The sequence below is a fragment of the Cyclopterus lumpus genome, chromosome 7 (assembly GCF_009769545.1).
Source record: "Cyclopterus lumpus isolate fCycLum1 chromosome 7, fCycLum1.pri, whole genome shotgun sequence".
Lineage (NCBI taxonomy): Eukaryota > Metazoa > Chordata > Actinopteri > Perciformes > Cyclopteridae > Cyclopterus > Cyclopterus lumpus.
In genome coordinates, this window is record NC_046972.1 from 13,801,175 (window position 1) to 13,818,343 (window position 17,169).

Consider the following 17,169-nt stretch of genomic DNA (forward strand, 5'->3'; position numbering starts at 1 on the left):
CTCCGGATGGACAGATGCAATAGATGTCATGTGTACAGAATGAACAGCATTACAGAGTTACATAAACACATTACATGAATATGACAATGTATGAATGGACCTCCAATCCATGAAACAGAAGGAGGTAGAGAGGAGGGGGCGGGGCGACCAGCAGGGCCAACGTGGGAGGCCGGCTCACCAGGCATCAGACACCGCCAGGTCCAATGGACCCTATGAGACGTGAAGTCACAAAGACTCTGGGGAGGAAGCAGAGTTAATAAGGAGCCAGTTCAAGGGTCCTGGTGTTGTGTGTGTTAACTCAGAGGTTTTCAAAGTGTGGTCTGGGGACCCGCAGGCGTCCTTGAGAGCGCTCCAGTCGGTTCCCAGCAAAAAAAACGGAAAATAATTTGAATACAAAAGAAAAATGTATGACTATTTTGGTCATGGGTTTCATACACTTTAATCAAACTAAAGAAAAAAACCTGGCAGTCTAATTTGTGTCAGTTTTGGGGTCTTTGACGTAGAAAAGTTGAGGAACCACTGTACTAGTACACTGGTACGGCATACTTGAACATTTAATGGAACAAAAGCAACATTAACAGTCAGTCTTACCTGCTTTTCCTGCTATGATAAGTCAATATGTCTGCCTTGAAAAAGGTATATTTTGGAAGGACAACTTATACCCTTACAATTCTTACCAGTATGTAGACATCACATAATTATTAGACCTCTAATTAGAGATCTAATTAGCCAGGGTAATTGAAAACATCTGTGTATATGTGGAGAGGCTTTAAAATCCCCCTTTGGTTCTCACAGGCTCACAACATCGGAGGTTGGAAACATTTAGTTTTTTGTTTAAGGAAATCCCACCAAAGCTGTAGCAGCACAGCAAATATTATATTTGCTTCAGGCAGCTAGTATAATAATTCACTGTCGAGTCACAAGGGGAGATATGAAAGAACTCTTCATTTTCAGACCAAAACAATTAATAAATACAAAAGCACTTATTTATTTAATACACATTTCACAGTCTCTTCTGTTGTCTAAACAACAATATTTGTATTCTTTTTCTGGAAGGTACAATCTGCAAACTTGTTTCAGGAGATCCAAGGATTTCGAGTTTTTAAAAATAATTTAGTTAGTTTATTAAAACTTTGAAGATTAATCTTTTCCTTATTTATAAAGAATGCACTCCCTGATTAATTACCTTGCACATCCCATGTCTTTGTAGTAAAATTTTTTTACAGAGTTGGCACACAACCCGACTTGAGCCAAAGTTTTTCAGAACATATTTGTTTGTCTAGTACAATAACGATGAAGCACACTTGTTAGTAGAGAGCAAGACATGCAGAAGAGAAGATAAAGGAGTTAATTAAGGTTATTTATAGTGAAACACAAAACAAATCACAAATTGAGTTAAATAAAATGTGTGAGTTGTGGGTATTGGTAAAATCAAGTGAGGATCTGAAGAGCAGAGCTGCTCTTCCTCTGCTTTGAAAGAAGTGCAAACGTAAATCATGATCATCCTCCTTTGTGATACATTGCACAGTTTGAAGCAGCCCACACAATCCTCAAAGGAATGGCTTCTCCAGTATTGTGATATTTGTGTAAAGAGCTGGCTATACAGTTCAAATTAATTTGATGATGAAGGACACAGTCTTGTATTCTTTGTCCCAGTGAATACTGTATGTGCTGCACACTTTAGTACACAAACACACACGCACACACACAAGACACATAGAAAATGTCAAAAGTGCAAGAGGAATCCCAGTTATTTCCGGAACATCTCTCCCTTTGATGAAAAATAGAAACATTTTTATTAATCTTAACCAAAATAGGCATAACACGCTCAGTGAGGGATTGAGTGATTTGTACTTTAATGCAGCCCACAGAGTATTTACAGTGGTGTTCTGCAAGGATTAGTTGTGTGAGAGGATTAGTGAAGCTGCATTACTGCTGTTTTATTTAACTCACAACAGCAAAAGACTAAAAATAAAAGCCTCTTAACAACATTTAGGCAACATGAGAGGCCAGGCGGGACATTTAGACACACATGTTTGTGTTCTCTTTAAAGACCTGTGCTGGAAAGGGACGTGCAGAAACACACACTTTCTCACACACTAAACTTCCTGTGCTTAATCTTTAATCTAGTAATCTGCTGAAAGTTGCCCTGTGCAGCATATGCTACGCAAAGAAACACTGTGTCATATCAGTTAAGGCGATGATCCTGGTGAGAATGCAGCATATGCAGATACTGGCAGGATCAACAGAGTGGGAAACTCACCGAGAGAGGAGAGGATTAATGCAAAAAGACTGGCAGAGAGGGAGATGGTGAAAGAGATAGATTTGCAGACACAGCACATTACCCCTCTCTCTCTCTCTCTCTCTCTCTCTCTCTCTCTCTCTCTCTCTCTCTCTCTCTCTCTCTCTCTCTCACACTCTCTTCCCTTGCATCAGCATTGATCACAGTACATCAGTAAAGTAAAGAGCACCCCATCCATCAGTGCATTGCTCTGGAGCTGCTGTAAAGAATATTAAAGCTGCTCTCTACAGTGCATGCACAATCATATGCATACTGTGTGCTATATCAACATAAGCAGTAAACCCACCACAATAGAGGCACTGCTAATCCACTAAAATACTACATTAGAGACCACACTCTGGGATTGTTAACCATGCCTAACCAAATAGCAAGGTTTTCCCCAATTATATTTTTATTGGAGCAATTCCAACTAGTGCCAATTTGACATTTAACTATCTGTTCAGCCATCTTTTGGCTCAGATTTGGTATGTATTGTATTTTCTAGCTTTTGATGATAGAAAAGCTAGAAAATGAGAAAGTAACGTTCCATTATCTCTGCTTGAACCTAATGGAAACACTACTTAAGGCTGCTTCTAAATGAATGTATGGACATGTATGGCTCCATTTGTCCTGCCAACATTGTGTATATATGAAGTTCCTGTATAGGATAATGTGTTCCATGCATTATTTACATAGCGCCAAGTGTGCCAGCTCTACTGGGAAAACCCAGAAAACAGACAATTCTGCTTTAGATCCAGCCAACAGAAGACAGGCAGAAGACACTTGAGATCCCTAAAGAAAGAATGTTGTTGCTGGGTTATGATGTACAATGTAATGGCACTAATCCGTCCAAATTATTCTGGTGTACAAATATACACTTGGCCGAGAAAACAAAAGCTTTTAATGGATTCCTGCCTCTCCTCAAAGCCTGTCTAAAATATCCTCAATGGTTCAAAAGGTAACATCCAGCCATTTGTTTCCTTGCCAAACATCTGGTCATTTGTATCTCCTGAGAATGTGAATCTGAAACTGTATATTGGGAATGGAATAGGAGGAAAACGGGTCAATTGGCCCGCAAGGAGGCAGAGAAACAGCCTTTGATGTGCTTAGAACTCCACTGTTTGCAATTTATACAATAATACTGTTTTTCAATGCAAATTTGTACTTTACAAATAATAAACAATAACTCAATCATTGGAATATACACCTCTACAAATCATCTTTTTATAATGCTTATTGGTTTTAACACAACATTGCCTGTGGGATTGCATGTGAGCAGAAATGGGCGTTGTGTTAGCTCTATAATGCAATATGCTTTCCCTCTGATACTGTGCAGATTGTAAAGCCTAAATATGAAGCAATCTTCTGTTTACTTGGACGCTGCTGATCACTTTCATATCAGGCTGTCTAAGATCAAGACCTCTCACCACTTTACACAGGCAAGACCACAGTAAGCTGGCCTTCTGAAAAAAAAATACGATGCTGTCCATTTACAACCAAGCTAAAGTCATAGCAGCACAAAAGCATTTAAAACTGACTTTTTCTTAAAGTTGTATTTAGTTTGATTTGTATTTTAAACCCACTGTACTTTACATCCTGCAGCTACGAACTTTCCTTGGTAGTTTGAGCTCAACACTGTTGTTTGCTGTCTGAGGGATGTGATGAACCAACAATCTTCAAATCCCCAAATAAGGTCCCCTGGTCATCCTTGAGTCTAATAAAGGGAAATGGTATGTATTGGTTATACATATTTCAGAGCATCTCCCTTTCTTGCCAAGAGCTTACTTAAAAAGAGCAAATCGCAATGTAACTTTCATGTAAAGTAAAAGCCAAAAGAATTGCAGACACATAATTGAATATTCAAATGCATGTATCCGTCAGACTGTTACTCAGAATACCAAAGGTGAGTATTGTACAAACACATAGAAACAAAACTGCTGCGCCACCCACCAGGCAAATTCCTCTGGAGGACAAATTGTAAATTGAATCATAAACTATAAAGAGACAAGGTTGAGTTCAGCTGCAGAAGAAAAGAGAGTTGAGATGGGGGTGTAGAGGAGAAAGGAAAGAAAGGCTGCATTAAATAAAAGTGCACTCTTTCTCTCCTGCCCCTGCAGAAATTCACGCTGTGCTACCTGATTGAAATTTCCTGGTTTAATAGCTGTGAAATAAAGTAAAAGTTGGGAAGAGGAGGAAAGAGGGAATATGAAACAGAGGGCAAAAGAGAGGGATGGGGCGGTACTGGAACAAGGACGGATAGAGACTTTGAAACTCAAAGACTTAGATATATGGATTCAATGCGAAGTAAATTACTTTATGACTTATAAAAACTGCAATCAATGCTAATTAGTCATTACTTTCTTAAATGTGTCTCCCATAGTTCCTCGGCCAAAATGGGAATCCACACTACTGTTGTAACCATTCTATTTCCACATAGAGACTTAACCAAAGGCATAGAGTCAATAAAGGCTTTAGTTTTACTTCAGAAAACATCCAGATGTACCAGGCTGGGTCTATGTGGGGTTAACTGGTTAGCTAACAGGTAACGATTATCCCTAATGAATGCAATGAGAGGGCCCCAATGAGGTAATCTCACTGTGCAACCAGAGGAAACTCTCCATTTACTAAAATCACTGCAAACACATAATCAGACAATGGCCATAGCACCCAGGCACATACTGTAGATGTTTTATTGGTAACCCTTGAGGGTTTGACGTTTTGTGATGGGCATATAGCGCAAATCCCTTCCTCTGCATCTTCCGCAGGATCTTTGTCAGATTGTCAGTTGTCGTGTTTGTCATTGAGATGTTGTAATATAATAATTAATAATACCTTGCAGGAACTGTTCTAACTTGATCCTTTGACTTTTCATTTAACAGAAGTTCTGAGTTTTCACTTTTCACACGTGAAATATGTTAACATCTACGAGATGGATTGCCATGAAATAACATTCATGGGAACCATGAATGAATCCTACAAACGTTGGTGCTCCCCTGACCTTTCCGCTTACACAACTATAACATGTTTCTTCAGGCATACGCCATGAATCCTACTGACTCCTAGCTGAGTGCATCTCACTGTCTGCCTCACCTTTCTATTTTTATAGATATTAATTTTCTGCAATTGGTGGAAAATAACATCTATAAACACCCTCCACTCTGGTAGAGAAGCGATTTTGGCTGCTTTGTGATCCTCTTGTTCAATATTCTAGCAAACAGGCAATGTGTTTGACTGACATATATATATATATATATATATATATATATATATATATATATATATATATATTGGATATATTTCTCACCTCCTCATCCCTTGAATATGAGATGGAAACATGTCTGACTAGGAATAAACAGAGGATTATCTTGTGATAGACTACTAAAGGCCAAAGTGCTTACAGACAGTTATCAAATACACTGCTGGCACCTTAATAACTGAATACATCATGGTTAAAACCGTTATCAAGGACACACTGATTGGAGAAGGTGAGTTTATGCAAATGTGGTTCCTTGGAATTTGTCAACACCAATTGAAGTGGAGCGAAGGAGAAAAGAAGAAGGCGGGAGAGAGCCAGCGGCTGTATGTCACCCATAATGATGAACAAATGGGCAGATCATAATTAACAGGTACCTTGGTTGCTGTAAAGCAAAGCAACAGAGATCATGACTCTTCAGTGGAAACCAGTGTGATAAAATATAATGTAATGTAATTGTATTTTCCGCATTCATAATATTACACAAGTAAAAGTACAATATACACCAAAAGTAAATGTGAATTTTTTTAAAATAATTAATACCACTGCACCAATGTCCAAGTAGCAGTTTACAACAATAAACTGCCACTTGGACATTGGTAGCTAGTCAATAGTTTTAACAACCTTAAAGACAGTTAATTAAAGAAGTGTGTAATATTAAGGGGAATTGATTCGCAGATATTGATTAAGATATTCATAACAATGTTTTAATCAGTGTATAATCAACCGAAACTAATAACCGTTATGTTTCCATCAGCTTAGAAAAAAACAATGTAGTCCGCCATCTTGCACCGCCAAGTTTCTACAGCAGTCAAGAATGGACACTGGCTCGAAGGAGAGCCTTTCATGTTTATATGTTATCTGAAGATATGCATGCATTCCAAAACCTGGTGTTAAACTGCCCGGTGCTAAATAAATATAGATTGTAGTATTGATCGGCCCCAATGTTACTGATACCTTCTATTAGTACTTTTGAATGATTTGGTCTAATTTATTATCAGGGTGCAGAGCTCCTCCAGCAACACACACACAAAGACACAAACAGACACACGCCAACAGAGAGCCTGGTGAAGTGAACCAGGTGGAGTGAACCAGGTGAAGAGAACCAGGTGGAGTGAACCAGGTGAAGAGAACCAGGTGAAGAGAACCAGGTGGAGTGAACCAGGTGAAGAGAACCAGGTGGAGTGAACCAGGTGAAGAGAACCAGGTGAAGAGAACCAGGTGGAGTGAACCAGGTGAAGAGAACCAGGTGGAGTGAACCAGGTGAAGAGAACCAGGTGAAGAAAACCAGGTGGAATGCAGGTGGAGTGAACCAGGTGGAGTGAACCAGGTGAAGAGAACCAGGTGGAGTGAACCAGGTGAAGAGAACCAGGTGGAATGCAGGTGGAGTGAACCAGGTGGAGTGAACCAGGTGAAGAGAACCAGGTGGAATGCAGGTGGAGTGAACCAGGTGGAGTGAACCAGGTGGAGTGAACCAGGTGAAGAGAACCAGGTGGAGTGAACCAGGTGAAGAGAACCAGGTGAAGAGAACCAGGTGGAGTGAACCAGGTGGAGTGAACCAGGTGAAGAGAACCAGGTGGAATGCAGGTGGAGTGAACCAGGTGGAGTGAATGATAATCGAGTTGACGACAACTACGCTTGTTACTGTACGTGTAATGACATTTTTGCAGGTAAAAAGCCAAGACTTTATCAATACATATAAGCAACAAGCACGGACAAGTAAACGAAAGTGAAACGTAATTTATTCGGCTCTGTTATGTTTACACAAGCTCAGCACGAAAGATCTACTGTATATGGCTTTCTTTTTTTTTACTGTTCTGATTGCTGAGAAAGCCGCCAGGAGGACAAAGGACAGAAGGAATGACTGAAACTGACGGATGTTTGTGTTCTCAGTGTCTCAGAAATTGTATTTATTTCATTAACATTTTATATTTGTTTCCAGTGAGATTTCAATATGAAACATAACACTACTAAGGGGTCACAAGCAAAAAGGTTTTTAACAATACATTGTGTATTTAATTAACTATAATCATATATTTTCAATGTAGAATTGAAATCTGTAAAAGTAAATATAACAGTAAATTAATATTAGGGTTAGTGAAAAGTACTATATTTTTCTTTTGAAATGTAGTAAACAGTAACACAAATAGGACCATCAGAAATACAAGTACAAATGTACAAGTACCTCAAAATTGTACTTAAGTACAGGACTTGAGTAAATGTACTGCACGGCAGAAGGAGTACCGTGTTTTGTATATTTGACTGCGGTTTTAAAAGGGCATTTTGGAAAATGTAACATGAAATTGAGTTTATGTTGGCAGTATTTTTTTTATATGGTGGACCGCTTTAAAAAATGCACAATAAATTATTAATGAAATGAACCCATCTTGTTTGGGGTGTCTTGAGTAAAGGGTGCCTCGGATGCACTTTGGTATAAGCAATACATTTTAAATACAAAGTGAAATGAAGATGACTTGTTCAAAATCTTAACTTCTATCCCTGTGTTATTTTTGCTCCATCAAATATCTCTTCAGTTGGCAAAAATATTATGAAGATTTACAAGAGTGTGGCTACAGTCTAATGTATTAATGCTTCCCTCGGTCTCTGTCACTTGATCTAGAAACGCAAGTGATGGAGGTGAATGGTCCTCTACAGTGGCAACACAGTACCGTGACAAATGTGATTCTAACTTTTGAGTAATCAAATCAAACCTCTTTCACATCTTACTCACATGGTCTAACTGACATTTTACTGGCTTTAACACCCCAGCTGCTCTTCATTATGTATTGAGGTTGATGACATTCAATGAAGGCAGTTTCTGTTCTATTTGTTTTTATGAACTGCGTGATTGTGTGAATAATAATAGCTTATCTTTATATTGCCACACAGCAACAAATACTCAATTTTAGTAAAGCTCATTTTTAGTGTTTAAAAAAATCTACGAAATACCTTTCATATTAAATATATCATGAAGAGCTTCACAGAGTTATTATACACAGATTATACACATTTGAGTGCAGTAGCCTACCAATGTGCAGAGGGTCTGAGCACTTTTTAGACACACACACACACACATATACAACAACATGTGTCATCATTCAAATGTCACATCCATGAACTGCTACAAAATCTCAAATGCCAGCAGTAAAAGAGGGAAACCTTTGCTTCTCAGTAACACAAAAGAACATATCCTGATTGCTGACTCTCTTTATCACATCCCAAACACCAGACAAGAACATTGATCTTCTGGAAACCTCAGTTTGCATTGTTTGTTGTGTTGTTGTTGTTTTTTACTTCGAATGCCAACATTTTTACATGACAATGACAATAATTTGCCACCTTGATTATCTGTCCCACCTCTAATAATCAGTGGATTTTCTCTAATTTGGCCTTTCTTTCTCTTACATATAAATGAACATGAACAAGCTGGGATGTTTGTCTGAACGAAAACGTTCACATTTCGTCATTTTCAGCTGGAATTTTTCACAAGCACATTTGGAGCTGTGTTGTAGACAGAGAATGGAGTGCAGCTTTACTATGCAGCATCTTTAAGGAGGGCAGACAGCCTGTCTCCACTCATCACATTAGAGAGCCTCTTAGAGTGTGTTTCCATGTGTCTGTGTGTGTCTTTCCCATGTGCATTTACTGCAGGCCTGTGTGCATGCGTGACTGAATGCACATGTCCATCTGAGCTTGTGTGAGAAAGAATTAATACATGCATCATATGCACTTTTGTCCTTACATCTCTATTTCCCCTTCTTGGCAGTGAGAATGTCTTTCAGGGTAAATTAAATTCTCAGCAGCCTCTAATCAGTGGCGATGTATGGAGATTGCAGCCTATAGAGTGAGAATCAATGACTTGACAGTGTTTGGTGAAGTGATCAGCATAATCTTGTTACGCTTTACTTCAAAATCCAAGCCAAGCTGTTTCTCCAAGACTATTACCAAAGCCACTGAGACGTTTAACCAAGGAGTATCTACAAATAAGATATCTTTATTGCTGGGGCTCTGCGGTCAGGGTATAAAGCCTGTAATCTGCACACAGTTCTCTAGCGATGTGTTTAATAAAGCTTATGAATAACAGAAAAAGTCAGGAAGATGGATTAACAGATGGAGAGGCACCGATGGAAAAAGAGAGGCATCTTCTTCTGTTCTGACCTGAGAGATAGAAATCTGGAGAATGAAAGGTGAGCAGAAGCTCGGCAAGCACACACACACACACAGAGACACACACACACATACACACAGACAGACATGCACACACATACATGCATTCATACACACATACTGAGACTTCTTTTGCCACTTCTCAGACTGCTCGACTTTCCTCCTGAGGTTGCCACAGCTGTCTTGTCAGTACATGCCTCTTAAGATGGTGGGAAGAACACAATTCTTCACGACTTAGGGCAGGGAAAGTAAAAGATGTTTTGAATATGATATTTTTTAGGACCTCACGTGAAAGACAGTAGAGCAAGAAGAAAGACTTGAACCACCTTCAAGTCCACACACTAATTAATTTGCCCTTTCTGTTTAGGCTGTTATCCATTGACAGCTGTTTAGCTGATGTTTGATAAAGCAGACCTTTGATCCCATGGCTTCACCCTTTGGTACCAAGAGATAACCGCTTGTCAACTAACACAAACCCAGCTCAGATCTCTGTCTTTTTTTTCAGTAGTTTCTTACACGGGGACACCTTGAGTCACGACAGTCTCGTCATCTGCGGCAGTTTAAGGGACCGTTTTGACTCAGGACTGCTAATGTTGCAAGCCATCACCTACATAATCTACAGCACGTTGAAATAATTAAATTTTCAACATATAGACATTTTACACACTGCAAAAACACATACTTACTGATTTTGGTAAAACATGGGCAAAAAAATAGAGTTAAAGAGAAATTACATTATTATGTCATTTAGCTGACGCTTTTATCCAAAGCGACTTACAATAAGTGCATTAAACCATGAGTCCAAACTCATGAAGAGAGGGGGATGTCATTGAAGCAACTAATTACTTTCTCAGCTTTTTGCTTTCAATGCCTGCATATACATTAGATAGATATATAGATACTTTATTCATCCCCAGGAGGAAATTTCTTTGTAGCAGCAGCAAACAAGGTTACAATATATACAATACACTAAAATAAAATAAAATAGCAGAGCAGGACTTATTACATTTAAGAAAATTAAATAATTACATATGTGTTTGTGTTAGTGTGTAGGAGAAAGAGACAGTGATTGTTTGCACCGTATGTGTGAGTGTTACCGTTTGAGTGACCTAAGGGATTGTATTTAGTCATTATCTGATTACTCGTCGGTTTTTTCGCACTCAGACAACATGCAACTGGATAACGTTGTAACTCCCTGATTACAACTTACTCTACAATCAATCACCCATTAACGGGAGCACGCAAGCGGTACACAAGCCCAATCACACACACACACACATATCCAGCCGTGTCAGAATAAAATACAGACACTACCATTACTGTCTCTATATGAGAGGATAGTATGAGTAATACCCTTGATAGAATCTTCAACGACACGGAGCCCAAACTGCTAAACCTTTTCTTATCTTGTGACTTTGCCATTCATGTCTCTCATGGTGGATTCAGTGTTTTTGTTGCTTTGTGCAGATCTCAGCACTTCACTGAAAGCCTGGTGATGCAGCACAATAAGAGAGCATTTTCCGTCCTCTCTATGTCTTTTCACCATCCTTCCATTTATGAAAATGTTTGCCCTTGACTTGTCAAAAGACAATGAGACTTAAGCAGGGTCAATCTTACACACAAATAGAAACAACACACAAATCCGTGGTTATAGGTACTAGCCTTACAGCAAGGACATACAGATACTGCATACACACAAATTCATACAAAAACCTTGACATCCCTGAGAAGTCATAACATTATGAGAAAGGTCCACACAGAAGGCCAAAGGACTGTCTAAGATCCTGCATTCTTTTTTAAAGAATTGAAAAGAGACTCATACATAATGTTCCCTTTCATTTATCTGCTAATGGAACATTCAAACAAGGCAGTGACGTTAGACACCCGGGAACAGCAATGACAAAGACAACCAGTTCAGATGAAGGGTATCTAGTGCACGCCACTTTATCACGACAGGAAAGCCAAAGGCACAGCGAGCATTTTCAAACCATCACTGCCTTCCTTTGGAGTCAAACCAAAGACAAGATCCACTACCATCACGTCTTGGTGGTATCCTTAGGTTATTTTGTCATTGTCTATTACTTATATCGGTCAGATGTGTTTTCTAGCATGTTTGTCACATCCCTTGGTCTGTCTTCTTATTGCTCCACGAGTCTGGAGGAGTAGTGTTGACTTATCTGGCTTATTGACCATGTCTCTAACACAGACATCAACCTCTAAAACTTGTTTTGCAACCCATGGTGCACCAAATATCTGCATCTTTGTTGACACCAACATGCAGACTTTGAGGTTGTCCTCTATTTACATACATGTGGGGAGGGTCGGGGGAATATCATGTCAAAAAACATTATAAGCCTCATTAAAGTAGACTTTATTGCACAGCAGTCTTATTGGAATGTATTAGACTCTAATACATGTGTACCTAAGTGGCCACTGAGTGCAAGTCAGTATTTTGTTACTGGATAGCATTGAATGTTGCTAGGTAAAGGTAATAGCCATTTTACTGTTTATATGTATATCCATATACAGCAACAAAATGATTACATTGTAAACTCATTATAAAACTAGAGCCAATAAAATCAAAATAGCTTTTCGCCTGTCTGACACATTTCCAACAAATTCTAAACATTAAAAGCTTCACAAAGATACACAGAGGAGTTTTTATTTATATTTTTCCCCCCTGTAGCAGCACAACCTCAGGCACATAAAAAGCTCTTATATAAGCTCTCATATACAGGTAGTAGGTATGTCGTGCTCTCTATTGAAACCTTTTTTTCAGAGGAAGGTAATTTTATTTGCACACAGAGGCTATCATTGTAAAGCAGAAAGGCTAAGATACCCAAACTTTATATGAGAAATGAACTGGAAAATAGTAAGAGGCCTCTGTCATGCTAGTGACTCAGCCACTTGGCTCACATAGGAGGGGTATCACACAGCCAGGGATTTATAATCCATAAGGCTCATTGCTCCCTATGTGTGCTGTAACCTACATGCGTTTCGGAAAAACGCCCCACTCTGATACGGACTGCGAAGACTTGAAAGCCCCTGAACTGAGAAGACTTTTCTTGTTCGAATACTCGTGTTCCCCTTCCTTTTATTAAGGATGTTTTTTTTGGTTCTTCCTGGCAACCAGCCTCTGTGGTTTTGTATTTCATTGTGAATCCAGCCTCTGCATTCCCTCGGGTGGCACACGGCCTATTCACTTCAACTTTACTCTTTAACTTACACTTTAGATTGGCTGCAGAGGCTGCCTGCGGTGGCAAACCACAATAGATCCAATACTGACTGCTGCACACAGACGCTGACCAAATGACAGGATTATGTGCTGCCCACAACAAACACACACATACATACATCTACCTACCCGTGTGGCTCCTGTGTGCCTGTGTGAGGGAGGCCAGACACAGGGACAGCAGTAGGCTCCACACACCTACTCCGCAAATGCAAGGACCTCGTTCCCGCATTCTGCCAGAGAGGAACATAAACGCACACACTTCATTAGAAAACACATGAACAAAAGAAAATACTGTGCGTTGCATGACTTTGTTCAACGGTTGGTGGTATGTAACTGCTGTTATATTTAGCAATACTGCCTTTTTAGCCATGCTAGCAGTAGAAATGATATTGCCTTCTGTGATCTGTTGACTATTCTAGCACTATACCAGCAAGTTAAAGTTTTCAGTTATCCAGTGAAGTATCTCGACATCTACTTCATGAATTGGGATATTTCAAACTTTCGAACAGACATGATATTTCCAAATGATGAATTCTAATAATTTAAGCCTCCCCTGACTTTTTCTTTAGTGCTACTGTCCACTTGACACTTGACACTCAATTCATCAATTCACCTTCATCAGGTCAACATTGACATGTTACCATCTCTTTCCTTTATGACAAAATACTTTGCCTGTTTAATGCTAATTAGTAAAATGTTAGCATGGTAATACACTGAATTAAGATGGTTAACATGTAAACATTATGTGAGCAACATTGTCATTGTTGGCATCTTGCCATTTAGCTAATACAGCTTTGTTAAATTACAAATGCTGAAAAAAAACTTGAACAACTTTTTAAGATAACTGTAAAACATAAATACACAACCAACATTCACAAACACCCTGCATAGAGAACAGACATAAATATGTACACGTTGAAACTAAGTGTTTACTGCAAATAAATTCAAACAGAAGGGGAGTGACTCAGAGAGAGAGAGCGGAGACGAGTAAAGAGAAACAAAGGAATAAAGGAGATTATCATTAAGTGTAGGTTTGAAAATGGGAGAACAACTTCAATGAGATGGGCCAAGTTCTGTTGATGCAGTCTACATTGTTGCTGTCCAGTGATCAACTCATGTCTATGTTTTTGTTTATCTAAATATCCGCTAATATACGGCATATGTTGTGCTAAAAGTACTGTATTCCACACCAAAGCACTGCAAAGCTTTTACAGTCTGACAAATGTCTGTCTGATGCACACAAAAACATCATATTCTATTACAAAAACAAATCCAACCAATAATTGTGTTTAATTACTAGTCAGCAATATGAGTTTGTAGAACGTGTAGAAAGAACTTGAATGTTTAAATCTCTATGAAATATTCATTCACACACCAGAACTAAATTTGAAGTCACACAAAAAAGAAAACACAAACCACGTAGAAATGCAAACTTGTATGATAAACATTTTTTACAATATGTAGATTGATATTTACATTAATGCAATGACAGATGCAAACTTGTAATCCAACATCTAGTCATAAACATTTTTTTAACATTTTCAATTTCTGCACAAGTTGCTCTCTGGCATCACAAAGTGAAGAATGTCCACGCTGACTTTTACAACACCTCTTGTTAAACCCAGAGTTAACATATCATCTAATGATCTCCTTTGACCAGTCATAAAAACCTCCGTAGGTTAGCTGAAATGATTCCTGTTCTCAAACTGACCTTGGCTTTGACCAAACAAAGGATCATCAGGATTAAATGTGTAGTTTTGGCAGCATGTTTAGCGTTTATTTACTCCTTAATACCAGTCCTAATCTACCAAAACAATGCATTAGAAAGAAACCTTCCCTGGCTGTGTGCCATAGCAAATCTAACATCGCAAACAGAGGATATCACATAATGCACCGCAGAGCAAAGGAGATCTTCTGTGACTTCAAATTCAGCTCACAGTGAAAGTGAAAAGTGAAAACCTAAACATATAAACTCAAATTATTGTTCTACAAGTATCCACATTGGATTCTACAAGCTCTTGCAACACATTTATGCTTGCGAAACAAAAGCAAACGGCAGATAAAGATACAACAATAGGAGAAGCTTAAAAACCCATTGGAGCTTCCAAACAGGAAGTGGGTGTATCTTAGTGGTTAGGAGGATGTAGGTTTACCCACACTAGTACTCCTACAACTCTCGTTTGCACCTCCAAGAGTTGATTTGTGTCATTATATTTATTGATGGGGAGCTTTTTTGTCTTAAGGGCAGCATTGCAGATTGTTTCTGATAAAAGGAAAATAACTGTCATTACAATGCAGACTGGGACTATATTCTGATAGTATAATTGAATAATCTAAAAATGTATTTCCTGTTAAAGGGATATTCTTAAAAAAAATGCTTATATTAATTTAAAGTCTCTTTATATCTCGAGAGCAATCAATAATTCAAATGCTCTGACCTGGAAAACAATTCTGACCGTTGGAGAACTATAATAATCGCGTCTAATCATTGAATTTGTCCCAAAGGAAATGGTTGGACGGCCTACCTGCCTGTGAGTACTAACAATATCCATGTTTGTTGCATTATGAACATTTTGGGAGAGTGGCTTTGGATGGAGGCCGAAAGGGATTTTTAGTTTTTTCTCTCGGTTCGATGATTTTTTAAAATCTTGCATACTTTTGCTAGTTTCTCAAGATGTCCAACCCTAGCTTTAAGTCACTCTCTAAATACTTCATGGCGTTTGATTCACCTTTCTAGTTATGCCAAGAACAGAAGAAAAATGTGAAATACTTTTGAGCAAATATGTGATGACGTGAATAAAAACAAACCAAACTTTCCAGGTTTGTGTGAGAGTCCGTGCAGAACACCCCGGTCTCAGTATCTGCTGATGTGCTTGTACGTGCACATGTATTTGGGTATATATCTGTGTGCATGTGTGAGCGCTTTTGCCGTGAGGAAGTGTATGTGTGTGTGTGTGTGTGTGTGTGTGTGTGTGTGTGTGTGTCTGTGTGTGTGTGTGTGTGTGTGTGTGTGTGTCTGTGTGTGTGTGTGTGTGTGTGTGTGTGTGTGTGTGTGTCTGTGTGTGTGTGTGTGTGTGTGTGTGTGTGTGTGTGTGTGTGTTAAACCCTGGCTTGTGTTCTGAGCTGGGTGTGTGAGTCATCTGACTATGCAGCCATGCATTTCTAGAGCTGGGAGAAGCTGCAAAGCCAGACAGGCTGAGCCAAGGCTTTCCCTGGTTACAGGGCATCACACACACAGAGAGAGAATCATACATACGTATATACACTATATTGTCCCTTTTATCCTCATTTACCTTCAATCCTATATCCTCTCTTGCCTCCTCCTCTTCCCTCCTTCCTCTTGTATCTGTTCTGCTAGTAGTAAATAATTTGGAAACAAAACAGCGGCCCGGTATGCTTCCTCTTCAGCTTATTTAGACACACAGCAGTGTTTGTGATGATGCAGTGCCACTTCATTTTGGCTGCTTGTTTGTTCTGTCTGGGCGGGTGTGTGATATAGAAATGGATTCAGAAAGTAAAAAAAGAGACACGAGAGAGAAGTTGGAGGAGAATGTGCGAAAAAAATCAAGGTTGACCTTAACTTGACGACAAGTGACGAGCGTCTCACAGGACTGAAGATAATAACAAATCACGTGGCTAATTTGTCAACTTTGCCTTTTGAGGTTCCCACGGGAGACAAAAAAGTCCTGTTTGTCTGTTTTTGTTTTTTGAAAACTGATTATATGCCAACTGCTTGTTTAGACTTGTTTGAATCTGTTTGCATGTTGTTGCCAAGCATATATGTTATAAATGTTATAATTGTCTCTAGCTGCTCCTTCTGTGGAAGTCGGGTGGAAATAAATAGTAACCAGAAACCTTCATTGGATCCCATGACCCTGGAAAACGTTGCTTTCTGTAACGGACCACAGAGGAGCAAGAGAGATAGGAAGAGCGAGGGGCGAGAGAGATAGAGTTGGAGAAAGAGTGGTGGTCTCCGATGAGTTCTGCGGTCTGTTCCATCCCTTTAATTAGTCCCAGTGGAAAGCCCTCCCAGCTCCATGTGGCTGATCAGCTTCCCCTCTATATCTCCAGTCTGTATTTGTGTGCACATGGGTGTGCGTGTGTGTGTGTGTGTGTGTGTGTGTGTGTGAGTTTATCTGCATCTTAGCGAAAGCCGGACAGACGTCTCACGGGCTTGTCAGCTCTGGTTGATCTCCCAACGGTCAATGAGAAAAATGCAGATGAAATGCATTA

At 39.2% G+C, this 17,169-nt stretch overlaps 1 protein-coding gene across 2 annotated transcripts in view; it reads right to left on the bottom strand.

Moving 5' to 3' along the window:
- Positions 1-17,169, bottom strand: part of LOC117733707 (chemokine-like protein TAFA-2) — a 68,438-nt gene that overhangs the window by 21,174 nt on the left and 30,095 nt on the right. For both annotated transcript variants that reach the window (XM_034537530.1, XM_034537531.1), the window contains one exon: positions 13,066-13,166. In XM_034537530.1, the coding sequence (XP_034393421.1) occupies positions 13,066-13,165 (100 nt within the window). In that variant the 5' untranslated portion in view covers position 13,166. The remainder of the gene's footprint in view (positions 1-13,065; positions 13,167-17,169) is intronic.